At 46.0% G+C, this 27,538-nt stretch overlaps 1 protein-coding gene, 1 long non-coding RNA gene and 3 pseudogenes across 4 annotated transcripts; 3 read left to right on the top strand and 2 right to left on the bottom strand.

The window, feature by feature from the left end:
- The first annotated feature begins 254 nt into the window (after nucleotides 1-254).
- LOC120685160 lies at nucleotides 255-1,309 on the top strand (annotated as a pseudogene).
- Nucleotides 1,310-8,540: 7,231 nt separating this feature from the next.
- Nucleotides 8,541-12,540, top strand: LOC120685789 (annotated as a pseudogene).
- Nucleotides 12,541-12,799: 259 nt separating this feature from the next.
- Nucleotides 12,800-14,872, bottom strand: LOC120685788 (annotated as a pseudogene).
- Nucleotides 14,873-17,106: 2,234 nt separating this feature from the next.
- Nucleotides 17,107-17,968, top strand: LOC120684324. 3 transcript variants are annotated; one of them, XR_005679240.1, is made up of 3 exons: nucleotides 17,107-17,135; nucleotides 17,342-17,447; nucleotides 17,591-17,968. It is a non-coding gene; the product is annotated as an uncharacterized LOC120684324 (long non-coding RNA). The 3 variants fall into 3 exon arrangements; XR_005679241.1 differs by having other exon boundaries at nucleotides 17,107-17,219; XR_005679239.1 differs by lacking the exon at nucleotides 17,107-17,135 and having other exon boundaries at nucleotides 17,142-17,447.
- Nucleotides 17,969-25,100: 7,132 nt separating this feature from the next.
- Nucleotides 25,101-25,673, bottom strand: LOC120686896. Its single transcript, XM_039969092.1, has 3 exons — nucleotides 25,588-25,673; nucleotides 25,336-25,500; nucleotides 25,101-25,238 (listed from the first exon to the last, which is right to left on the bottom strand). The coding sequence occupies exons 1-3, from the start codon at nucleotides 25,640-25,642 to the stop codon at nucleotides 25,114-25,116; spliced, it is 345 nt and encodes a 114-aa protein (XP_039825026.1). The 5' UTR covers nucleotides 25,643-25,673; the 3' UTR covers nucleotides 25,101-25,113.
- Between the last annotated feature and the right edge of the window lie 1,865 nt (nucleotides 25,674-27,538).

The raw sequence follows: 27,538 nt of genomic DNA, 5'->3' as shown, positions 1-27,538 counted from the left end.
CCTCCGCCGCCGCCGCCCACCGGCGGCCGCATTCGAGATCCGCGCGGCCCACCGCCTGTCGGCCGCAGGCGGTGTCTGAGCAGCTCGGCCGCGGTGGCGTTCACCGCGAACGCGTCGCAGTGGACCACGCGGAAGCGCACCGCCGGCGCCTCCTAACCCACCGCGGCACCAGCTGCCGGGGCGGTGTACGGGTGGAGCGAGAGCGGGGCGAACTCTTCCTCCGCGCCGGGGGGGGGGGGGGGGGGGGGGCGCCAGTGGCCTTGCTGCGGCAGGAATAGCCACCCAACACCCGGATCGGGAGGCGTCAGTTGTCTCGCCGGACCTCGCCAGCGCTCGCGCCGTGCCCCTGCTCCGGAGGCTCCCTTCCCGGCTGTCGCCCGGACCGACGTCGACGAGCTCCCTCTGCGCTCGTGCGTCGTCGTCAGTTTCCGCCTCTCCAGCAGGCAGCAGCTACCCGCCATGGTCGGGTACATACAGCTAGGACTCTGCAGTCACTGCTCAGCAATCTTCCCCATGGAGGCGTGGCCGAGCGAGCCTCTGCGGCATGTCGTGGCCGATGAGCCTCGATGTCGCCGGGGACGGATAGCATCGGCACAACGGGGGCACTTGTACGAGTCTGGCTCCGGCCGGCTGGGCGGCGCACGCGCACGCTTCCGTCTCTCGATCGGGAGAAGAGAACGCGGCAAGGCCTGCTGGCGTCCTGCGTCCGCTGAGCAGTGCAGGGACGGTCGCTGCTTCCCCTGCTGCAAGAGCACCCACTGTATGCTGCTTGGCCACCGTATCCGCGCCACGGGCGGCGGCCAGCCGCGCGCCGTCAAGGCCGCGGCCGATTCGGCGCTGGCGCTCACGGCGCGCGGCCAGACGCGCTGGAGCCGCGCAATCCTGCTGACCGGCGCCGCGTGCTGGTGAAGGCGGGCGGCAAGATCCGGCGGCGCCACCGCCGGCCGCAGCATGCCGAGAGCAAAGCTGCCGCTTTTGCAGGGGCGGCGGCCGATTCGAAGGAGGGCGGCAAGGTGCAGGAGCGGCTCTGCGTGCTGGGCCGCCTTGTCCCGGGATGCCGGAAGCTCCCCGCGCCGGAGCTGCTCGAGGAGGCGGTCGACTACGTGGCGGCGCTGCAGATGCAGGTCAACACCATGCCGCACTCGCCGACGCGCTGGCGGCCACGCAGGTCAAGGCGGAGGCTCCCGCGGCGTCGCGGCGGCGCTTCGGCCGGCAGGGCCATGCGGCGGCTAGGGCGGGATCCGGGGCGGGGGCGGTAGGGCGGCCGGTGGTGTGGCTTCGGCAGGCGCGGGGCGGCGGCGGCGGCTAGGGCGGCCGGCGCCGCGGCGGCGTGCGGGGCGGGGGCGCTCGCCCTGGCGCTGGAATTGAGCACCGCTATGTGGAAATGGAAAAAAAAAATCGGTGGTGCCCACAGTTGGGTAGCCCAAATAGAGGACCATCAAATTGGGGAGATGAGAGGAGAAATTCGAAAGACCTACCAAAATGGTAGCTTATTTGCTCCTCTTGCTGGAAATCAATTTTTTGCACCCACCGAGCAAATATGGAGATGGAAGCCCATTTAATCACCCTGCTGAAGTTGCTCTAATATCACAATATTTTCTGGTTCATGATGAACTGACATGCATGCACATCTTTCATTTTGAAAAATAAAAACAGAAAATGCCTCCTTGTTCTTCTTTAGATACAAAATCTGTGATTGTACACGAAACCGTGTACAGTGAATCAAATCACATCTGCATCGGAATTCGTGGATGGTATGCTGTCAGGCAGGCATTGCAAATTTCCTGAAGCTCACGCAAATCACACATCATAATCACGCATTGCTCTCCTGCTTGCTTCATGGATATGTGGTGACTCATGAAGTGGTGTGTAGCATGCATGAATGCATGATCGTCAGACAAAGAGAGATTTGAATATGGGTTCTACGAGCTGGTCTATATATATACAACGGCACATAAACTCAAACAGCATAGCGCCCTATTAACGAAGACAATAACTAGATCAGTCCAGAAGGAACAAAGACATTGATGAATGAGAATGATTTTTTTATTGGGACTCACCATTCGTTTGGGATGTTGGAGGAAACCAACTCGAACTTTGCAGTGCTCATGTCCTACTTTAAGGCACAGTCTTTGTCCTCTGTTTTTTTTCCTCTGCTGTTTATCTGCTTAACAACTAACGGCCATCCGATCCCGCTTTATGTTGCTGTGCTCTAACCTGATTTTCTACTATTCACTCTCCTTTAGATCATCTCACTTCTGAAGAAACTGCAGTCTGCTGCCGCCCTGGCTAGTAAACATGAAATTTTGATTCAAATTCCATGCACTATATTGAGCACAATATGGAGCTAGGGTGTTTCTTGGCGAACGCAGAAATTGTCCCCTGTTAATACTAGGCATGGCAATAGAACTAAAGCTTGAATCAGTGAATTAGTGAAGATTAGAGCAGGAGTAGCTCAGTTGGTTTGGCATATGCCATGGACAGTGAGGTGCCTGTGAATTGTGTAACCTTTTTCAATTTGCCGCATTCATTGATATGTGTGAGTATGTGTACATGTGGATGTGTGGCTATATGTAATCGTGTTCATCTATACTATGCTCGTAAACAATAAAATATGTTGTCATAATTTTGTTCCTAGCAGATTTTTTGTCATGTTGAACCTCCATGCATCTATTGTCATAATTATGTCCCTAGCCTGAGTTCAGTTTCTATAGTGTTACCTATAAAAAAAAGTCTCTTTTTTTATCTTGTTCATTGGTGTAAGGATGAATTTAAATAAAATGCAAAATCAGAGAGGCTTGGCTACTGTAGCCAATATATTATATCTTTAATATATTACCCATTATATTTCAGTATTTTGGTAAACAGTACAATCACATGTGCAACGGTAGCAAGGATTCAGCGGTTCCGTTCAATCTCTCAGATGGTGGTACCTCCCAGCAGCAACAGTCAATGTTATGCGGCTCAACACACTCGCCTCCCTTGGGGTAGCCAATCCTCTTGCACCAGGCGTTGCAGTCGGGCTGGATCTCTAGGCACTGCGGCTGGCACATCCCGTATTTCACGGCCTCCCCTGCAAGGACCATCCATGGAGTAACTGGCAGTCCAAAGAGAGACCACTTTCTTCCTTCTACCAAGAATGGAATTGATTTTTATACATACTATCTAGATCATTGGAAGACTTAGGCAGAGAAAGACAACTCACCAGTGGGAAACAAGAGAACCATCATGGTTACTGCAACTATGAGGATCTTGCGGACATCTGAAGATAATTTTGCCTCCATCCTGTTGTTCTAGTCTAGATCTGTGGAAATGGCTGAAATGGTCTGAATGAGGCCTTCTACTGTGGTTGTACGGAGACACAACATATATATATATATATGGACACAGTAAGCAACTGTAAGCATGTACACGGCTAAACGGCCTTGTACACGAACAGTGTCCACCAGAACAGGTGGTTTATGTTCAATCAGTCATTAACTCCTTGACACTTGTTCACAGCACAAGAATTTTACACGATCACGGCACATGAAACAGAGTTAATTTCGCAAGTGTGGAAGAAAAACTCTGTACTCCAAACAGGGCTCAAATCCTAAATTGACAACAGAATCTGAGAAGCCGGATCTTGTAGGCAACAACAGAACCACTTGTTGCCATCTCTTGTAACCCTAATTCTGCTCGACTTTGAAGTGTATGGTAATCAACACTTAGAAATTGTCCCACTAGAGCATTTACTTGCAGTACTATATATAACCATATTTTGAGACACGTGATAGGACTGCTATAAATTAATTTAAACTATGACTAAGAGTAACCTATTCTCTAAGACTACCCACAGTGGTCCTGATGCTGAAATTACCTAGCCTATGCCACCTCTGCCGATGTCGTCAAATCCGAAACGCACACAGCGTCGGCATCGATGTTGAGTAGTTGTGAGCCGACTTGTCAGACCTTTCCATCACCATACCCTTGACTAATATATATTAATTTGTTTAGCTAGCCTCGGTGCACCCACATGCCCGGTGCTCTTTATTTTGGATTCCAACATCGGATCCGTAGTGGTTGCCTCCACTACTAGAAAACAGGCCAAAGGTCCACCTAAAAATACTAGTGCTTTTGATGTCGATGGAATCTATAGATGAGCCTAAGGTACCGGTTGTAAATATCTCTCTTCTCATCACAAGTGATGTGTAGGTGAGATAATAAAAAAGGTATACGTGATGCAAGAGGTCCCCAGTTCGAATCCTGGCCATCACCTGCACGTTTGAAAAAATGGTGCCTAAGGCCCTTCTCAACGGGTGCCCATGGCCCTTTTTCTTTGTAGCAGTGCTCGATACCTCCGGTTATTTTACTCGGTGTTAAAAAAAGCGACCTTTAGTCTCGGTTTCGGGATACCGGTTGAAAAACTGGTGGCTAAAGCCCTTCTCAACGGGTGCCCATAGCTCTTTTTTTTTTCTAGCAGTGCTCGATACCTGAACCCTCTCTCTCCTGGTTCAGGCATCGATGAGAGGTTGTGGCTAGTCTAAGAGTAAGCCCACCAAATTCTTATCCAAATAATCACAAAACTATCATTTTTTGCCCTTTCAAGAACTACCCATAGTTTGGGTCCCATTCTCACAAAGCAACCGCTTTATTCTCCAATAGTATCTTGACCAACAGGGCCCAATGTCAGTGTGGCAAAGGACCAAACGAAACCTACTCCATTGCACCATTCCAATCTGTTTTGATCAAGAAACCGTTCGAGGCAAAAAAAAAAATGCTTCTGTAAGAACAGTCGGAACAGAGTCTCACCATCTTTTTCTAATCGCAGTCGTTAGAGACCAAAAAAACTTGTAACAACTGATTTTCAGAAAACAGACAGCCAGATAACCCCATATTGGTTTTTTTTTTTCTTTTGGCATTTGATGATCATGACAGCAAACAGAAGGACGCAATTAATGAAAAAATCACCCATTTTAGTGCTGCAAATGTTTCACCGGATTCTCATTTATTTTTGTTTTCTATTAGAAATAGCCATATTCGTGTGATGACTGATGAGCAAATTTTGGTCACGCAAAACAGCAGCATTTCTCAGAGACATTGCTCTCTGCTCGTCCGTCTGGACCTGACAAAACTTTGCTGCGGCCTGAATAGATGCAGTTGCCTCCTTTGTACTGCAAGTCCCTGCACAACATGTTGTAGTCCATGTAGACGGAGCATTTCCCCATGCATACCCCTTCCCCTGCATTCGCATCATGCGATTTTTATTGGTTCAGTAACCGGTCACTCTGGACTTGTTTTGGATGCAAAAATTTTACAGGAGAACTGCGTATGAAATAGATGAATGCTAGTGTGTAGGAACTACAGAGTTTGCCAAGAGATCAAGAGAGGGGAACAGAGTAATATACCAGTTGCGCAAAGGATGGCAGGGATGGTTACAGTGATGAGAATGATCCTGGAAACAACAGAATAAACCTGTTTTGCCATCTTCAATCTCTCTGTTGATCTTATAAGTGTAGAGAAAATGGCAATGGCATGAATGGAGTCTTGATCACTTGCTGTATGTCAACTTATACATAGCCTTTTTCGTGCATTATTTTAGGATTAATTATATAAATATAGGAAGATATACAGTATTTATTTACTACTTATTCCACAAATTTAATTTTGCATAATGAACTGAATTAATGGATAATCAGGTGTAGGAGATATGGTGGCATGCATGAATCATTCAAGCCATGAAAATAATTCTCTAATGAACTTGTACTCACACATGAAGCTCTATTGGTGAATAGTTTTTTTCCCTCATCGGTTGATGGACAGGCCAATTTTTTTGAAACCCATTTAGGTTTGTTTTCACGCTACGTACAACCTCACATTGCCGGCACTTTTATGCAACCATTGTTTGGAGTAAAAACTTAGATAGTGCATACTCCCTACGTCCTGAAATATAAGTCATTTCAACAATTTTGGAGAGTCAAAATTTTTCAAGTATAACCAAATTTATACAATAAAGCAATAATATTTATGATATTAAATATGTACCATTAGATTCTTCATTAAATATATTTTTATAATATATGTGTTTGGTGCCATAAATTTTTATGATTCTCTCCAAAAATTTGGTCAAATTAAGTTTGACTTTCCAAGAATGTTGGAATGTCTTATATTTCAGGACAGAGAGAAGTATATAGCGATGGAGAAGAGAAGTTTCTTGCCTTGTTACAAATCTGGCAAGAAATTCACTGCTGCGTTTTCCTATGTAATGGTTTTCCTTTCTTCCTTTTTCTGTTTGGCATGCAAAATGATCCAGAGACTGCAATCAGAAGGATGTCCTTACCAACAAAGCATCCATTTCATTGATGCAATTTTCTCACAAAATTCTCATTTAAATCTGTTTTCTATCAGACGACATAGCTAACTCAAAGACTGATCTATGTTCCACACGCAGCCCTACCGCCTACATCCTTAATAACTTGTTTGTGATGAGCAACATTTCATCACACAAAGCAGCAGCAGGTCCCAGACAGATCGGGCAGGGCTCCTCCTTGCTCTGGACGTGACAAAACTTTGGTGTGGTCGGAACTGAAGCAGTTGCCTCCCTTGGGGTAGTCATGGCCCTTGCACCAGAGGTCACAGTCTAGGTAGAAGGAGCATGGCTGTTCGTGTTCGCATACCTTCTTCTGCGCTCCCCCTACGCACACACACCGTACAATTTGCATTGGCTCAGTAACTAAATTTTACAAGAAAAATAGTTTGCATAATAGACATCAAAAGAGGGAAAGAGAGACATCATGTACCGGTTGAGAAAAGGACGGCGGCGATGGTAACGGTGATGGGAAGGATCTTGCAAACAACAGAGGAAGAGCCCATTGTTGCCACCTCTGATATCTCTGATGATCTTAGAAGTGTAGAGTGACTGGAAATGGTAAAAGGGAGTAGTCTTCACTTGCAGTATTTCAGCATATATATAGCCTCTCTGCATGGTATATATGGTATTATTTATTTATTTACTGCTTTTTTCAGGGAAAGTATTTATTTGCTGCTTTTTTTGGGGAAAATATTTATTTAGTGCTTGTTCCACAACTTTGCATATTGCAATGCGTTTCTGGTTTGGTTGCAGCCTGCAGGAGATAATCAGTCAAAGCTGTTACAACTGAAAACGGCTAATTCTGCATACCCATGAGAACTGCATGAGTCTCATCAATAGTTTTTTTCTCGCTAACTCCTGATCGAGGCAAACAATTCTCTGATGAAATTGTAGTCACGCACAAATTAAAAGAAGGTCAACTTCTGATTTTATCTGTTCAAAGTTACTGCAAATACCCTATTCTAATTAAGTTGGCACAAATACAACACATGGTTTGAGTAGAGAACAAATATCCTGGGGCCATATGGCGAACGGCATATTATTTTAAATATCTCCTAAATAAGTTGATATTTTAGGCACTAAATGCTCATTTATTTGTTGAATAGATTAACGGCGGCCACTGAAAAGAGTCATACTTTTCTCTAACATTTGCAGCAGATAAATGATTGGCAGGTTCAAGCATTATTATCTGGACAAAAAAAAAAAGAAGTGTATGCACTCAATTAAAAAAATGATCTTGCTGATCGTTGACCACATTAAACAATGCATTGGATGCTAACTATTCCAAGGTTTTAAATCGCCGGCTAAGGTGTTTAGCGGCCAAGGTGCTGCTATGGCATTTAGCTGGCTATAGTCGAATTTATTGGGCTAAATGGCATAGTGGCTGCCTTTTCTGGCAGCTATAGCCGTCTATAGCCAAAGCTATAGCCGATTATTTAAAACATTGCTATTCACTCAATCCTTACATGACGATTTGGACACTATACGGTCTCTAAAATATGTACCTTTGACCATTAGGTTCTACTACTAAAATGTATACTCATATCCAATAAATATATGAGATCAGAAGAACTCGTTTCAAAACAAATTTATACACACATATATAATCATTACCCATCCAAACTACTAAGAATTATTTCCATGCATAAGAGCTTGTTTGAAGATGTTTTTCGTACACCTTATTTTGAACTTTGATTGAGACGATTGACTTTCCATGCAACTTGTTTGGACCATCCGGCAAGCCTCCCAACAGCTCCACGTAGGCTCTGTTTAGTTCCCATAAAATTTCATACAGTATCCGTCATATCGAATCTTCGGAGACATGTATGGAGTATTAAATATAGTTGAAAAAAATAACTAATTACATAATTTAACTGTTTCATACAACATGGATCTTTTAAGTCTAATTAATCTATAATTAGATATTAATTGTGAAATAATAACAAAATATGCTATAATATTAAAAACCCAAAAAAATTTAAGAACTAAATACAGCCGTAGTGAAAAGAAAGACAAGTGGAGTCGCACACTTCCGCAAGTTTTGTGAGCTCTATCTGCTGACACGACATACGTGCTCCTGTTGGCCTTCCCATCCATTCTCTCTCTCTCTCTCTCTCTCTCTCTCCGGGAGACCAGGGCAGCAGAGATCTCATCTCCTGGCTGCTGTGAAAGTCTGACGAAGGTATAGAACAAAAGGCCCGGTTTGCGGATCACTCGGGAGTTTGTGCACCACACACGATGCCTACAAATACGCAGCCCCCCACACGGCTCAGCTTCAGCCAAGCTCCAGAAATCCGTGACTTGGACGCACCTCTTCTTCAATTCCTTCCAAGATCTCATCTCCTCTCTCTCTTCTCTCTCTCTACCATGGCTCCCACTGCTCAGGTAAGCTATCCTCACCAACGTGCAAATGTGAATCGAACTTACCAATAACCAACCATGGGTACTAGCTAGCTGGTGAACAGTTCATGGCTGAGCTGCTGCACGTTATCTCCTCTTGTTCGTTTCCGTCGTCAGGCGGCGGCACGGGCGGAGGAGGAGGAGGAGAAGAGCTACAAGGCCAATGGCGTCGGCGTCGGCAGGGCGATGGCGGTGAGGTGCCACCCGGCGCTGGCGGGGCACAAGGCGTCGATCAGGAGCGTGGTGGGCGAGCTTCTCGCGGCCGCCGGCAAGGGCAAGAGCCTCATCTCGCTCGGCGTCGGCGACGCTTCGGCGCACGCCTGCTTCCGCCGCGGCGGCGAGTTCGCCGCCGAGGCCGTCGCGGCCGCCGCCAGGTCCGGGGAGTTCGACTGCTACGCGCCGTCCTACGGCTTCCCCGCCGCCCGCCGGTGAGTCCGCGCGCGCCTCCCTCCATCTTGCTGCGCCGCTGTTCATGCTCCTTGCAGCCGATCCAGCCTTCAATCTGCATGCATTGTTTCAAATTCTTCTTTTGTTTTTTGGTGTGCAACTGGGAATTCGGGAATGCTAGCTGCGTTCACGCCAAGAAAGTTACTGAATTTAATCTAAAAAAATGAAATTTACTGAATTGGCGATAACGATAAGGTTCACTGCTCCAAGAAGTATCTGATGACATTTTGATTTATTTTTTTTGGTTCAACAGAATTGGTAATGTGCCACAAGTTAAGTGAACAAACACTGACACGATGAATTTATAGTTTAATATTGACATGGTTAAACTAGACTGCATGCTTTAACTGAAACTTTAAAAGGTGTCAATTTGTAGCAGTGCCACAGTCGCTAGAGTCCGAACAGACACCACCCTACAAGCTGAAGCTGAAAGTGTGGACAGACACAAGCCGGGATGATACTGATACCATGCCCTGACAAAACCATCGGCTTAACTGAAACTTTCAACGGACAAAGACAAAGAACATCTTCTGTCTTAATTAGTTGTTAATCAGCATGCTTAATCTAGAAAAGGTTGCGTTGCACAAGTTGTATGATGGTCTGACAAAACGTTGCTCCAGCGGTCTACTGTAGCAAGACTGATACACCTATGGCGCTATGACAAGGACATGACAATCGTCTCAAGAAACGGAAGAAACCAAAATTTGGAGCCATCTTGGACATGGCAGCATGGCACTAACATGGCTCCATTAGCACACGCTCTGCACATTGTTGCAAAGAGCACGGCACGGATTTTTTCACAGAATGTTCACTGAAAGAGGTCCTGTCCACGTGGCATCCCGGCTCGACGCCACGTGGACTCTCGGCATCCTTTTCTCTCACAAGCTAGTAGACCCAGATTCTCCATAGGTAATAACCAAGGAAAAACTTTTTTTTTTTGAAGAACTCAAATACTTTCGTTTCAATCTGCAAACTTACAGTGTACCATCTTCCACGTTCTGCAGTTCTACACAATATGTTCACAGTAGATTGCTAGGCAGTCGTACAGTGGCTACTTGCAACCACGTTTGTAAATAAGGCATCACGTGCCTGTCAAGTGACCACTCAAAAAAGCTAAAGGAAAAACAGAGCATAATTCTTTTTTTGAAGAAAAACAGAGCATAATTCCAAACAGTAGGCACCACTTGCTTTTCTGAGCACTGTTTCGTTTCCTGTAACTCCTCCCTTTCAGATTCAGAGCCATATTCATGCCCATACAGCAACTAGGATGCAAAGTATAATAATGCAGACAAACTGAACACCAATTTTATAGAAGGATGTACTATGTAGGTTATGTAGGATTACCACAAAAAAGTAATAATGTTTTCTATGCTTATGCATGGATTTAAAGATTTATGTTCTTGACAACAGCATCAAATCTTGGTGCCATCTGTGATCATGCTGAAAAATGAAAATGTGTGCCTGCTGGATCAACAACAGCGCGGTCGCCGACTACCTCTCCGCCGGGGCGCGCCACCGCACCCGCGACTCCGACGTGTTCCTGACGGTGGGCGGCACGGGCGCCATCACCGCGATCGCCACGGTGCTCGGTGGGGCTCAGGGAGCGAACATCCTCCTGCCGCGTCCGGGCTTCGCGCCGTACGAGGCAGCCTGCCAGATCACCGGCGCCGAGCCTCGGTTCTACGACCTGCTGCCGCGGCGTGGGTGGGAGGCGGACCTCGCCAGGGTGCGCGCCATGGCTGACAGCTCCACGGCTGCCATTGTCGTCATCAATCCGAACAACCCTTGTGGCGCTGTATACTCTGCACACCACCTTCTCCAGGTGATCATTTTCATTTACCTGCAAAATTTATTGCCAGTTGATGGGTAATCCATTTCACTTATCTGATAAAAAAAATCTCATTTCACTTAAGAACATATATGGGGAAAAAAGCATCTGGTTGCTATGAATACCAGGACCAAATGTACCCCTTGCAGGTTCATATGATCTTCATGTCCATGCTTCAAACTGTACATTTGACAGCATATCACTGAACTCTGCAGATTGTTGAAACTGCAAGAGACTTGGGGATCCCAGTCATAGCTGATGAGGTATATGCACATATGGCCTTTGGTGGCAGCAAATTTGTTCCAATGGCATCCTTCGCGCACATCTCACCTGTTATCACCATTGGAGCTTTGTCAAAGAGATTCATGCTACCAGGATGGCGTCTTGGTTGGTTGACATTCTGTGACCCTAATGGTGCACTCAAGCATGTAAGGCACTTGACTTTTACCATGTTGTCACATTTCTCTATATACATATTCATATGTAGATTAAAAATTTCAATCTTCAAAAGGTCAGAACAGCGACCGAGATGCTGCTGAATGTGACTTCTGGCCCTACCTCCATAGTTCAGGTCAGCAAACAATTCCTGAAAATGACTTAAACATGTAAATCAGTGAATACATATATGCTAATTCAGGTCAAATTTGTTGACAAACAGGCAGCAGTTCCTGCGATTCTTTCAAATGAACACCATGAGTTCCACTGCAATGTTGTTCACCTGCTTGAGTCTGCAGCTGACGCTCTGTACAGAAGAATGAACCAGATTGAAGCCCTGCAGTGCTACACAAAGCCTGAGGGCTCAATGTTTATGATGGTTAGTCAGAATTACACCAGATTCAGTATTCGATAGTTTGCTATAGTATACAGTGTTGATGTTCACAAAATCCTGCAGGTTGAAATCAACACTTCAATTCTATACGGTGTTGCTGATGACATAGAATTTGCTCGTGAATTGATCAAAGAAGAAAGTGTCTTGGTTCTACCTGGTATAGTTCACTAAATTTTTTGTAACATCGTTTATCTAATCTTTGTCAAATTTGGTGGTCTGGGTCCTTAAAATTGCATGTTTGTAATTAGATTGATATTCTAGTACAAGTTTCTTCAAGCTGCAATGCTCAATCCACTTTCACATTTAAATTGACCTGAATGACAACATAGCTCTCTGCTTTTATTTCTTATTTTTCAGGATCTGTCATTGGGTTGAAGAACTGGGTTAGGATATTTTTTGGAGCACCTGTTAGTTTAATACAGGAAGCCTGCGACAGGATCGAATTGTTTTGCCGGAGGAGGACACTCAAGCCAAACAATTAAGAAAATTGACAAAGTTCTGAAGCCAGGAAGTAGGGTTTTTGTTAGCCCAGTAACACGTATATATCTTGATTTTATTTTCTAAGAAGATATATTCTTTATCCATACTCAATCTGAGGTTTGTATATAAAATCTGAGAAATTATCAGCTGTTTGTCTATAGGAGAATAAAAGGTTATACAAAATTTCAAGAATCATTATTCATTACATTTGTACACCCATGCAACTACACTGTGTCTGCCCCTGCCAGCAAGGACCTACGCAACAGCCAGCTGGCACGACACTCAGCATGCATTCCATGTTTCAGAATCAGTGTATTGTTCTAACTATTCTGATAGATCGTTCAAGAACTAGAATTAGTAATAATACGACATCAGATCCTTGACTCCTATCATATGTCAAAGCCCTAATGTATCCATCCAAGATGCTATATAACCCAAGTGCCAAAATTGACCAATGAGCAACAGATGCAAATAAAATTGTCCGAAAACAGCTTTATTTCATAGTAAGGAGCAGTGTCACCATATACCAAGTATCATAAGTAGGAAGCCTGGTTATTCTGAGTAATACGTACTTGAGCAAGTGAACAAAAAGCAAGTAAAAGAGCTAGCTGTTCACCGACTACGGGCGGCGTAGACAAAGGAAGCAGCTGCTAACACGGTGGTGGTAGCTGGGCCCAGCCATCTCCAGACCTCATTCTTCCCCCTGCGCTGTGCTTCGGCGACTGCGAGCTGCAGCTGCCCAAGCTCCCCATTCAAGTCACTGATTTCGAACACCTTGCCCTCAACTTCTGCCTTCAGTGTCCGAATCTCACGATCCTTCTCACCATTGCAGACATCAAGCTCCCCAAGAGTCAACCTCAGCTCCTCTGCCTCGGCTTTCTGCACTTCGAGTGCTTTCAGAACTGAATCCCTCTCATCTCGCAGGGAGGAAGACTTCCCCTCAAGATCACTGCAGAGACTACGCAGATCAGCCATGGAACCGTGAAGCTTCTTCAGTTCATCCATCAACTCTCCAACCTCAGCATCTTTAGCTTGGACCATGCCCAAAGAAGCATCCTTCTCGGCCTGAATCCGGCCAACCTCCCCCTTCAGAACCTCCAATTCAGACTCCAACCTTCTCTTCTCAGTATCATATGCAGCTGCAGCAACCTCAAGATCACTGCAGAGAGTACGCAGATCAGCCATGGAACTGTGGAGCTTCTTCAATTCATCTCTTAACTCTCCAATCTCAGCATCTTTAGCATGGACCATGCCCAAATAAGCATCTTTCTCGGCCCGAATCCGGCCAACCTCCCCCTTCAGAACCTCCAATTCAGACTCCAACCTTCTCTTCTCAGTATCATGTGCCGCTGCAGCAGCCTCATTCACCTTCACCACTTCATCAATCTTGCTCCGGAACCTGGCCGCTTCAGCGACCGCCGCGCTGTGCTTTGCAACCGCCTCCGCAACCTCGGTTTGGAGCTTCTCCACCTCCTTCCTTGCAGCAAGCATCTCCATCTTCATTTCATCCACCTCCGACTCTAATTTGCTGTTCCTAGCAATGGCTGCCGAGAGCACTGCCTCCAGAGAACCGACCATCTCCTCCATGTCCACCTTCATGGATTGCAGAGCCTCCAATTCCTTCAGTTTCTTCTCAAGCTTCTCCTCCATCTCCTGCTTCTCTATCTCTGAGTTCCTCTTTAATTCGTTGAAGCTTGATTCCACCTCTGCCATCTGAGACTGGACATCACCAGCCGACGCCCTCACCGCCTCCAACTGCTCCTCCAACCGGCCCCTCTCCGCGCGCAGGTCGGAGCACTCCGCCTCCAATCCGGCAACCGCGGCCTCCAATACGGCGGCTCTCTCGGCCGCGGCCGCCGCCTCGGCGTCCTTGGCGCCCAACCGCGCCGAGAGCGAGCCCATCTCCGCGACCGCCGCCTGCAGCCCCGCCGCGGCCTCGGCCCGCGCCCGCGCCTCGCGCGCGGCCTCCGCCTCGGCGCGCCCCCAGCGCCGCGCGCTCCTCCTCCGCGCCCCGGAGCGGCGCCGCGAGCGCCGCGAGCAGCACCCCGCGCTCCCCCGCCGCGAGCGCCGCGGCGTCGGCCTCGAGCTCGCCGAGCCGCGCCTCGAGCGCCGCCGCCCGCTTCTTGTCCTCGGCGGCCCTGCTCAGGAGCATGTCGTTGAGGCGCCTGAGCCGGGCAGCCTCCCCGCCGTCCCGCTCCGGCGACGAGCCCCGCCGCGCCGCATCGGCATCGCCCGCCGCCGCCGCCGTCCCGTTGGGCGCGGCCGGAGCCGGTGCCTCGTCCCCGTTGGCCGCGGGATCCGGCGGCGGAGCATGCTCCAGCTCCAGCTCCCCGTCCGCCGAATGCACGGTCCCGCCGGCGTCGGCCACGGCGGCGCCGCGCTTGCCCTTCTTGCCCCTGCCCATGGCCGCCGGCGCGTGACGTGTCCCCACTAGGGTTCGGCACGCCCAGGCCCCCGGGGCTAAATAGCTCCGGCCCACCGCCGCCGACGCGTGGGCCCGGGCGGCCGGAGCCCGAGCGGTCAGTGGCGCGCGGGTGGCGCGACCGTTGGGAAGCGTGAATTCGAAACGGACGGCCGCGATGCGCCGGGGCTTATCGCCTTCCCGCGTGGTGGTGGTGGTGTGGTCCTGCGTGTGTCTCCGGCTCTCCGGCGCAGGGGTTGGGGGTTGGGTGGCTCTGGGTTTTCGCCATGGATTCCGTTGATCCAAAGCGGGATGGGGGAGCTTCTACTTCTAGAGCTGAGCGAATGTCTGTTCTATGATTCTTCTCTTTTTCACAAAAAAACTTGTCTTTTGTACACATCCATGTAGCAATGTAGCATATTGTTTGGTTAAACGATCAAATAGGATTGCTCCAAAATTTCACTCAGGTTCAATAGTTCATCTGTGCCATGAGATGAAGGACGGTACGGTTTTATCAAATCAACACGAATACAATATTCTAAAACAAATAATCAATATCTCAGAATGTGCTCTTTTCATTTTCTCCATAATCTCTACTATACTACTAAAAATTTCCTAAGAGGGACGCAGCCGTCGTGCGTCCGTGGTCTCCACCGTTTCGTTCAGCCTTGGGCGGTCGCAGATCACTCGGCGATCGATCTGAGCGGCTCTCAGTGCCTCCCCCGACCCACCCGCACGCCCTCTCCCTTGCGACACCTCTGCTACTATCAATTGTCTTGAAATGAATTTTTTTTTGCGTGTGTGTGTTTGCCTGTTTGGTACCCATTTGTCCTCTTCTTGTCTGAAAATTCCTAGATTTTCCTACATGTAAAATCGGCGTTGTTCCATTTTTTCTCTCATGGTATATGCATATTCTTAAAAGAAAAATACAAGTTCCTCATTGCATAGTTTGTTCACATAATCTACGCACTTTCGTTGTTCTATCCTGATGGATCCATCGATAAATCAACACAACAGTAACTGACATATCCTGAGGAGAATAGTTAAATATCCCACACACATATAGAAAATGTATACCAAAGCCTATTGTCACACATATGGGAAATGTTTACCAAAGCCTACAATTTTTTGCAAAATTCCACACACGCTCGCAAAATGTAAAAAAAAAATGCTGCCACTATAGCCTAACTATGGTCCGTTGTTGCAGCAGCAGTCGCCGGTGTAGACACGGCCTGTTAGGAAGCCCATATGGCGGCACCAGGTGGGGCAGTTGGGCTTCCCCATGTTGCTCCGAAGCGTCTGGCTGATGAAGTAGTCCGACTCAAATGGAGACTCTCCGGCTCCGCTTCCACTTCCAATGCTGCAACTGCAAATTCCTCCAAGCACATGAATAATGGCATACTTCATCTTAAGTATACTAGTATATACATGATGTTATCAATAAATAAATATAATTAAAGAACGGTGATTACCCGCGGAGAAGATGAGAGAAACAAGAGTGGCGGCGATAAGGATCTTGCACAAGATGGTCATTTTCGCCATCGATCTATGCCTGAGATAGCAAGATATGTTCTAATCTGGATGTGAGGAGTGTTGAACATAGTGCAAGGTTCAGAGCGTATATGTAGTGGTGGGAATCTATGGTAGTTTGTAATTGCTCCTATCGATTGAATTTAAACTTTCCAAAATTTGGCATATCTCCTTTCGCCCTAAAATAAGTATACTTCTGATCATGTATCTAGACAGATACTTGTCTAGGTTCGTTCGTAGCCAGAAATACATTTATTTTAAAATATAAGGAGTTTTAAGTGGTAGCCCTTCATTATTACCTCTATATCTATACTATAAATCTATAATATAAAGGGTGAAAGAATTGAATGCAATTCTCACCAACTCTAATCCACCCACTTCTCTCACAAAATATCTCTTTTAGGCTTACATGGAAGAACTTAGTGCTTGACCAAATTAGGTGAGAGACAAAAACACCATCGAGCAAAATGTTTCTGCCCAAAATGAAATTGTTTTGTTACCGCACATGTGTCTACCCGCCCACCTATACCCACCAGTCCGCGCTTTTTTTTTTCCAGGATCGAATTATTACCACCTCCTCGATCTTTGTTGATCCATTTGAGTCCGGATCAATATTTTTTCTTTAAACACGTGCATCTCCACTAAAAATTGGAAGTTTATCTTATAAATTTTGCCGTGTCATCGCCAGGAGATCACCCCCTTATGCAGACTAAATCCCTGTCTCACCTCTATCTATGTTTCGATTATATTAAATATTCAATTCCTTTGATCTTCACTTTTTGTGTTGTTTTTCTAAGCCTGGCTTATCTGTTGATCCTGCACTGCTGGGATGGGTACAAGAGGGCGGCGAGCTACACCAATCTTCATCTAGGTAGCTTCATGCTCGTCGGGGACCTTGGGTTCTAAGTTTAAAAAGTTTACTGCATCCGTTGTAAAGTATTTTTGACACCAAGGAGTAATTTACTCTTATTTCCCTTTGAAACTGTGCCCTGAATACTTTACAATTCCGAGCTTGTTTACTGATTATTCAGTGCCATCCATAATTATATGTTCTATTTATGTATATATTTTTTGTAGGCTGTTAGAAAACCTTTGGGATGAAGAACCAACTGTAATGACTGAAGTAATGAAAACCATATCTTTGGAGGTTGTGTGGGAGAAGATGCTGCATCACATCCACCAAGTAATTCCTTTACATTCCAACTGGAATCTTGGTACTCTTTAATTTGGAGGGAACCTGTTGCCAATGAATGACTTTCTGCAGGACTTCTGCCATTAAATTTGAATTGAAAAGGAATTTGTTTGCTCATGTATGACCTGTTGCAGGAAATTCACTATGTAATTGAGCATCGTTTGATGGACTGGAAGGATCTAAAAGATGGTTGTCTTAGGGTGGAGCAGCACTCCATGACACCAAAACAAAGCCAACGTCAGATTCTTGTTGGGAAAAATGGCTCAAAGATTGACTAAGTCATTAACCCATTCTCATATGGAAAACTAGCTCCTATAGTCCTATGCTAGAATGGCTGATAGTGTATTTGGTGAGAAGAGCTTTGTCAATTAACATGTCCAATAAGATGTATTATTTGAATGATTTGTGCGTATTATCGATACTACTGTGTTCGCACCATTGAATTTGGACAAATATTTCAAGAGAATTGGTATTGAAGCCAATGAAGAATTGAGATCCATATTCAAGAGAAATGTCCATCTAATTCTCCAAGTTAGAGTTGTGAAAAGGAGGAGTGCTTGAACAGGGTGTGAGTGTATTTCACATCACATTGACTCCCCGTTATGGTACTCTGTTTCTTCACCCATCTATCTACAGCATTCCTGGAAATGCTTCAAAATTCCTACATGGTGATTTCCTTTTCTTTTTTAGCATTTGTCGAAGCTCCTTTGGCTCTGATCTCCTGAATCTTGACTGTGTAATTTGTCTAAAGGAATATGTATGATTTTGTGCTGCTCTGAGCACTAAAGTGCAATGCTGGCATGAGGGCATTTGCCAGAAATTTGTTAGGCCCTGTTTGGATCCCACCTTTTTTCAGAAGTCCCTATCACATCAAAAGGAATCTTACTATTTTATAGTATTAAATAAAATCTGTTTATAAATGTTTTTTGACAGCTGAGTGCTTTTTCGCGAGACGAATCTAATGAGCCTAATTAATTCATAATTTGCTACAGTGATGCTACAGTAACCATTCGCTAATCATGGATTAAGATACCTCATTAGATTCGTCTCGCAGTTTAGCCCCAGGGTTCTGCAGTTAGTTTTATAATTAATATTTATTTAATACTTCTAAATACTAAAAAGTCCCTGGGACTTTTTTAAAGTCCCTATTCCAAAACACCCCCTTAGTCAGCTGGAGCTTGGATAAACCAGGTCTGTTGACTGCTGGTAGAATTTCTGATCCAATGAGGGCACCCGATTATGCCTCAACTTGCAGATTATGAGCTATGATTATCAATTTTGGTGACGATGAGCTAGCTCAGCAACTTTTTGGATGATCTGGTGGAAACAGGGAAATGGCACCCTGCAAAGTGCAGAGCTGCTGTGCGCGCAGCGAATGCTGTGTTTATGATATAGATATGTCTGTGCCGGACTACTTATTCATTTTAGTTTCTTTCGAAGTTCAAAGAGCTGCACCCTAATTTTGTATCTCGATAGATGCTTCACACTTGTAATAATCTGACGACCATGTTATTCGTCTGCCAAACATTATCAAAGATAGTCTGCTACTTCTATGCTGCCAATCATTTTTGTTGCATAAGTTATTTTTCCAAGGGATTTTTGTTTGGCTTGACACCAGCGTTATCAGTTTATCATGCTGCTTTGCTCTCTTTACCGCCTGAGCATTGTGCATGGAAAATTAATTTATTTGACACCCTCAGAATGGTTTGTCAAGATATTTCCATCTTTCATGAATTCTTGCAATACTCATCTCTCCATGTACCGTCTGACTCTGTCCGTGCAAGAATTTGCAGCTTTCCTTTATCCATTGCCTCAGGAGGTTCCAATCGTATCATTCCACATCGAGGCAAGCATCTTGTGATAAAGATGGAGATATACAGGCCATCTTGATATCCATTTCTAACAACCTAACTCAGCATATGGATTTGTTCCATTACAATTTATTAGTTCTTAAGCTAGAGTAGAATAGTTTTTTGATCCGGAGCATAGTTTTGGTTTGCACTTGTTGCTGGTTGAATAAAATAAAATATTTACTATTTATTAGATTCTATTAGATTCTATTGGATTGCTAAATGAATTAAATGTTTAGTAGTCTAGATGCAATCCAATTATTTTTAGATATAATTATTCTATAAACACATACTATTTTTAGATATAATTATTTTTTAAACACGTGCTTGTGGCACGTGCATCACCACTGGTGAATTGAAACGTACGTACAAATTAAAGTTTGGCAAAATAGCCATAATGGTCCCTGAACTCTTTCCAAAGGGTCAACTTCGTCCCTGTACTTTTGTTTAGGCTAATTTGGTTCTCCAACTATTAAACTTGGGGTCAGTCACATCCTTCATCCAAACTGCTGTTACTAACACCGTTAAAACACCTAACGCCCATCAAGAAAAGACCCTATTACCCTTGTTCCAGCCTTCCTCTTCCAGCCATACCCGTTCAGGAAAAGAACACAGCATACCTGTTCGCGGCACCCTTCGTTCCAGCGTTCCTCTTCCAGCCATTTAAAAAAAGGATCACTACAGGGCGGCGTCGGTTTCTACTGAACCAGGCGGTTTTTGCTGCATTCTTTTTTTTTCCCTAATGGGCGTTGGGGTAATATGGTCGCTGGAACAAGGGCAATAGGGTCTTTTCCTAATGGGCGTTAGGTGTTTTAACGGTGTTAGTAATAGCAGTTTGGATGAAGGATGTGACTGACCCCAAGTTTAATAGTTGGAGGACCAAATTGGCCTAAACAAAAGTACAGGAACGAAGTTGACTCTTTGACAAGAGTTTAGAGACCATTTCGACTATTTTGTCTTAAAGTTTCGTACTAATAAAATTTGGCATATTCTAACGTAGTTCGTGAAGTAGGCCTAGCCTGTACATATCTTTTGGGAAGGAAGCACGATGCCTTCATGGGCCGGGCTTAATTTTGTTGGGCTTTGACTAGACCTAGGCTATTGCCGAGTCTTTTGACGGGGCTCGTAATGGGCCAGGCTTGATTTCATTGTAGAAGATAGTCATCAAAATCCTTAACTGATTTCACGTTGTCACCAGAGAATACTTGTCAACTGTCACCAAACAAACCATGGTGGTACAGTAGAAAAAACGGTAAGGATCAGGTGTCCGATCCATCGGACGTCCTTCCCCACCATTTCCTTCTACCTGCAACCTTCTTGCTCTCTCGCGCGGTGGGCTCGCTCTGCCTCCCCCTCCCCCTCTCCTCCTTCCCCGTCCCCCGTTGACGGCTCCCGCGTGCTAGGCTCCCTCCCTCCTCTCACTGGCCGCCGCCTTAGTAGGAAGATGCCCCAAGCTCCACGACTGGCCTCACTCCTCCCCGTTGACAGCGAAAATTAGCATCAACCAGTCTGACCAAGCGGTCTAACCGGTCTGGTGCTGTAGCTAATCCGGCAGGAGTCCGACCGGTCCGACCGGTCTAGGAGGAGTCCGGGTGTAATTAGAGTTTTAGTAGATCTAGATCTGTAAAAAGAATTTTTTGCGGGATAAGTCCATCACACCCTATAAATATAAAGAGTCACGGTTGATTGAGGCATCTAATTGATCAAAAACAAATACAACTTCTACTTTTTATCGTCTTTATCTTTCTCCAAACACTAGCTTTTCCAACCTTCATCTGCTGTTATTCTTTCGTTTCCGCAACGTCTGAAGGCGTTCTAGGTGGCCTGCCGATCCTAGAACAACCCTACGTGTGCCTGCCCTAACGGGGTCCCTCCCGGGCGAGCGTTCATCGGTCGTTGCCGATTCACCCCAGTGACCGGTCTGACCAGTCCCTTAGAACGGTCTGACCGCTCCACGTAGGAGGAGCTGCATTGAGCCCCTCCTCGCGCCGCGCGACCTAGCGCATTCGTGTGTTGATCTGTAAAAGTGTCAACACTCCCACCGCCACCGTCGCTGTCGGGTGCGCCCTGCCCCACTTGCTACGGCAGGGCTGGTGCCGCGCGCGCTGCTGCTGGATTGGAGCAGCGGAGCGCGTGCGGTGGAGCTTGTGCCTCGAGCAGTGGAGCGCGGGGGGGGGGGGGGGGGGGGGGGGGCTCGTGCGATGGCCATAGGCGAAGCTCGCCGGCCGATGGAGGAGCTCTGGGCGGCATCCTGCCATGACAGGCAACTCCTGTAGGTTGAAGAAGATGAGCGAGGGTTGAGGCGACCATCGGGTGATCTTGTTACAATAGGTATCTTATGATGTTGCAGTAGAGATTTTTAGAATGTTTCATGTGCTTCATATAGATGTTGTAAAAAAAGATCTAGATGTTGTGTTGTCGTATTTGTTGCAAGTGTTTTATCTGGATGTTGCATCTTCAATGAGAAATTTGAATGTCCCAAGCAACATGAAACAGATGTTGCAGTGGGTTTTTTCCTCGTCATCAACAGATGGCTAACAATTTTTTTTAATATTTTTTGATGTTGCAAATGATGGTTTTCCATATTGCAGATGTTTTTCTTCTATGTTGCGAACGTTATTATTTGATGTTGCGTTGGACCGACGGAGCGTCCACATTGGACGTCCGGTAGCAAGCCCGTAGAAAATATTTGTAGCAGCAGCTTTAAATCGTATATAGCTAACAGGTAATCCCATCTGCATTTCATAATAATAATAACTTGGAATCTGCTCTTATTATTCAATTTTTTCATTGAAAATAGTTCTTACATAATCTTCCATTTATGTAGGAGGTGCAATGCAGACAGAGATATCATGGATGGCCGGTAACCAAGGGCCGATTCAAGCGGGCAGCGGTAGGCCGAGGCAGCAGCACTGGTGGACGGACACCACGCACTCGCCGCCCTTGTCGTAGCCTTCCTTCTTGCACGGCTCGTCGCAGCCGTCCAAGCCGCCGGGGCACCCCGGCAGGCACCGCCCGTACTCGCCGGGCGGCAAGCTGACCGTGCGGCCCTGGCCCTCCTCATCTGCTATTCGCATCATCAGCTCGCCGCCGCCATCCCCGGCGGCTGCGGTGGTGGCATAGGCATTGGCTGCAGCTGATCAATTGTCACGGCGAGATCCGGCGGTCAGTGAACGGCCAGGTCGATCACGGGAGAGGATCGGATCGGAGAAGCAGGGTTGATTACCGGCGTAGAGGAGGAGAACGGCCATGAGAAGGGTCTTGCATGCCGCCATAGTCGATCGAGCACACTGTGATCTCCCTGTCTGATTCTTTTGACGTTCAGATCAGCGGGCAGGGTAGCTGAAAATGGCGAGGGTGTGTGTGAATATCTGAATATAGTATTGGTGAGGTTATTAGTTAGTTACACACAACAGCTAATGCTATATAGTTAGTGCCTAAATCTTTATTTATTTAATCCCACCTATCACAGATACAAGTCATTTTTCGATATATTCCTGGTGATGAAACTTTATCAAATTTAATCACCGATATAAAAAGGATAGATGGATTTCGAAATGTAAGCTTAATGTTACCGGATCCATCAAGAAAAAGTATTTTTTTACGGGTAAGAAAACTATTTCAATTTCTTAGCATATATACAAGAGCATTTTTCATTTGAATTTCATAATTCTAGGGAAAATGTAGCAAGAGTTTTGCCTATGTGGAATTGTGGAATATGCGCAGTGTACGAAAATGACTTATATTCGTGGTTGAAGAAAGTAGGAAATAAGTTGTACCTAAATCTTTGCAAGGATATAAGAAGCTGGTTGCTGTAGTCAAGAATGTGCCAATGCAAATAGGTATGGGTTGAGGGAAAGTACTAATTTGACATTTATTTGTTACTCTGGTACTCTGGTGTAAATTGTAATATCCTAATAGTCCTTGGTTGGTTTTCAAGCTAGATAGACCCAGACTAAGGCTATCTGGGCTGGATTATCAAATGTTGGGCTTTACGGTGGGCCTATGCAGCTAAAATGTTTAGTGGGCCTTATTTATCTGACCTATCATTAATAAACGTTAGTCTACTTGATTTAGAGATGAAAAACCTAATTAGATGTTACTATCTACAACCTATACTGGCAGACTCGATCTTATCGGCTGTCGCAATGAGTTGAAATTGCAAAGATATTTTTTCACGACCGTGTTTGAGCATGTATTTGATTAAGATGAGTGAAAATTGCAGAGATATCAAGTCCGAAGTGCTTGGTTTCTCCGTTGAATTAACATTCTCTTGAGTCAGTGGCGGATGACGTCGAAAATTTTAGGTGTGGCGGTGGATTACTAGATTATGTTCAAATATTATACGAAAATAAAGGTTCACAACAAAAGTATAGTTTAGAAGTACCTCAAATGAAGAAAAACACGTAAAGTACGCATCAAATCAACAATTGGACCAAAGAAGCTATCAAACAAAGAGAAAACATAAATTAGTAACGAAATATTAGAGTTAAAATATTAAATGTAATGCAAGATACACAATTAGAGTATAGAGTTATACCGATATATTTATTATTAGTTGCGTCTAGGAGACTTTGGCAATTGCATATTTCTATCTTTTTTCTTCTGAAAAGCCTTCTTGATAGATTCAAGATCAATTCCTTTAAATATCTCCCGCTCAATATACACCACCATCAAGTCATTAAGCCAACCATCGGACATCTTGTTCCGCAACTCAGTTTTAATAATCTTCATGGCTGAAAAGGCTCTTTCAACTGATGCAGTTGCTACTGGTAGCAGCAATGCCAGCTCAATTAGGCGATAAACCAAGGGAAATATTTCATGCCTCTTAAGTTCAACTATTTTCATTGCTAGGCTTGCAAGGTCATAACAAGCTCTGAATGCCTCAACTCTTCTAACATGAATAATGAAGGTTTCTAACTGGTCTTTTATTCTTTTCCGGTCATCAAAAGAAAAATCATTCAAATATATATCCGTGAGGCGAGCAAGTTTATTCACATCAAAGTTAGAGAATGAATCTCTAGGATCAAGTCAAGCAAAGCAAGTAAGTAATTCCGATGATACCTCACTGAATCGATGATCAAACTCTGTTGTGATAGCATCTATGGTAGCAAAGAAGGTATCAACACGAAAGTAATGATCTTGAGTGATGTTGTTTCTCCCTCCTTTCCTTGATCTACCAAATCTTGGTACACTATCTTCCATATTTGGTATTGGGATATCATTTTCTTGGCAAAATGTTTTGACTTCTTCAAGTAGTGGCTCATAACCTTCGCTTCTCAAATTGTTCAAACGTGTTTTCACGTCAATAACCAAAGACATGGCCTCAACAATATTTTGATCCTTCTTCTGCAACAGATGAGATAGCTCATTTGTTATGCGAAGGATCTGTAACATCATCTTCATGATAAACACAAAGCTGAAAGACTCCATAGTAGGCACCAACCCCCCTGCCCTTGATGGATTATGTTCCTCATCATGCACCACTTGCAGAACTTCTATTATTGAGTCCCACATTGTTTCAATACGAAGCAATGTCCTGTAGTGAGATCCCCATCTTGTATCTCCAGGCCTAGGCAATGATGTTTCTTGATGTTGTCCTCTACCTGATGAAATATCTCCACTCTCCAACTTATTCAAAACAATTGTATGATGACTATTAGGGCCACCAACATGTTTAGGGAGTGCTAAGTAGGCATTCTTCCATTGCCTAAAGCCTTCTTTTGTAAAGGCCTCATAACCAAATTTGTCATCATCTACACCAACTCTTCTAAAAAGATAACAACAAAAGCAATAAGCCTTACCATTCACCAAGCTATATTCCAGCCAATTATATTTCTCAAACCATTCTTTTCGAAAGCGCCTTTTATCTTCTCCTCTAGGAAAAACATGACTACTAGGTTGAGTTGGACCTCGTTCCATGAAAGCCCTCCTAATTTCATCTCTAATATTAGGACTAAATTGCTCAATTGGAATCCGAAGCCCCGGATCAGAAATGATATAATCCGAATTGAACTCAGTTATTGTACCTTGATCATTTTCATTGCTACCTGGCTGTTGGCCTATGGTATTGGTGTCCTCCAAATGAGTTTCCACCACCTCTTCCTCCTCTATTATAGCATTACCAACTTCACTTCCATGAGTGCTTGGGTTTGTGCTACTGGATCCGAATGGACTAAAATAGCTCTTTAGATCTGAAATAAATAGTCAAATTCACATTAAAGTAAATTAGTTTAATTTCCCAATCCTATACAACGCCCAAAAAATACTACTTCTCTCACCTCTTTCTTGTGCCTTTCTTTTCCCTTTTCTGCTAGAGCTTGGTTGTTGCTCCATGGAGCTTGAGCCGGCGGCTGCCTTCCCTTCGCTAGTTTTCTGCTGCAGTAGTGCAGTGAGTGAGTAATTCTGTTCACATTGTCAAGACTGAAAATTAAATAGCAATGATGGTATTCATTGGTAGAAACCATACATGACTTCAGTCTGATTCAGAACAAAATAAAGAAGCGCTGCTAGAATTCTTTGATCCTAAATTGTTCTTTCTAAATTCTTGAACACTAGGATATAACGGAGGCACTCACCTTCCAGATTTAGCAAAGTACGACAATGATGCTTCACAAGTTCACATATAGATTTGCTCGCACATCATTAGGTTTGTCTGAGCTAGCTAGCTTCACATATAGATTTGCTCCCAAATAAATTCTAGGATATATATATCATTACGAATACGAAACAGAGTCAATTCTTACTAGAGTCATGTATTCATGTATTCATTTTCGTTTCACAAACAAGGCTAGAACCAGTACTGGCTAGAACACAATCATCAAATGAAATACCACACAAAGAAATGGGGTAAGGGGCAGAGGGATGAGTGGAGCAGTACCGGAGGCCGCACCGCAGCGGCGCTGCGGGGAGCCGGAGAGGCAGAGAGGGGGCTGCCGGCTGTGCCCGCGCCGCGGCAGGGAGCCGGGGAGGCGGCGAGGCACTCAGGCACGGCGCGGAGCCGCGGACACGGGGAGCCGCCGAGGCGTCGAGCTAGGGATGAAGGCCGGCGGAGGGCGTGGGCACCGCCGCGCCGGCACGCCACTGCAGCCTGCAGCAGGGAGCCGGGGAGGCAGCGAGGTGCCCAAGCGCGTCGGGGAGCCGGGGACCGGGGCCGGAGGGGCGGAGGGCGAGGGCGCCGCTCGGCCGCTGCAGGGAGCCGGGAGATCTGGGCGAGGGGCGAGGGCGTCGGCAGTACTGGGCGTTGGGCGTGCGGCTGCTAGGGTGAGGGAGCCAGGGAGGTAAAGGTAAACCGGACTTTGGGCCGATTCCCACTATGGGCCGGGCCGAGGTATGGCGAGCGCCACATCTCGCCACACTGAGCCCTCCGCCACTGGAGGCACCCAGGCACGGCGCGGAGCCGCGGACACGGGGAACCGCCGAGGCGTCGAGCTAGGGATGAAGGCCGGCGGAGGGCGTGGGCGCCGCCGCGCCGGCACGCCACTGCAGCCTGCAGCAGGGAGCCGGGGAGGCAGCGAGGTGCCCAAGCGCGTCGGGGAGCCGGGGACCGGGGCCGGAGGGGCGGAGGGCGAGGGCGCCGCTCGGCCACTGCAGGGAGCCGGGAGATCTGGGCGAGGGGCGAGGGCGTCGGCAGTACTGGGCGTCGGGCGTGCGGCTGCTAGGGTGAGGGAGCCAGGGAGGTAAAGGTAAACCGGACTTTGGGCCGATTCCCACTATGGGCCGGGCCGAGGTATGGCGAGCGCCACATCTCGCCACACTGAGCCCTCCGCCACTGTCTTGAGTGGAAGAAGAAAATAAACTCAATAGTTGTTTGACCATTCTGTCAAATGTTGATAGCTATGATGAGTTGGAAGTCTAAGTGAGTCTAGTCTAATTAAAGTCCTTGATTTGTCCGTTATGAGCAAAAAAATTATATTAGAACAAACATTCCATGTTTTGAGCAACGAAAAAGATGCATACGTTCGCAAGAACGTTCCCAAAAAACTCAATTTTTCATATAATCATATTATATCTCATATACCATTTGGTTCGTCCTGTTACAAGATTTCATCATCTGATTTTCCCTGCTGTGAAATTTCCACCTTTTGTTCTTGCAGAAACAAAAACTAGTCGTCGTCGAAAGATCTCTCAAGCAGCAAGCTCTGTGCCTCCCTCACACCGATGCCCTGAAGCAGCAGCACTGCTGGCCATGAGAAGCATGTTCTTGCGTGCCGCCATGGTGTCGATGATCTT

The sequence above is a fragment of the Panicum virgatum genome, chromosome 8N, assembly GCF_016808335.1.
Source record: "Panicum virgatum strain AP13 chromosome 8N, P.virgatum_v5, whole genome shotgun sequence".
NCBI lineage: Eukaryota > Viridiplantae > Streptophyta > Magnoliopsida > Poales > Poaceae > Panicum > Panicum virgatum.
The sequence above is the reverse complement of the archived record's forward strand: the minus strand, read 5'-3'. Positions and strand labels throughout refer to the sequence as shown.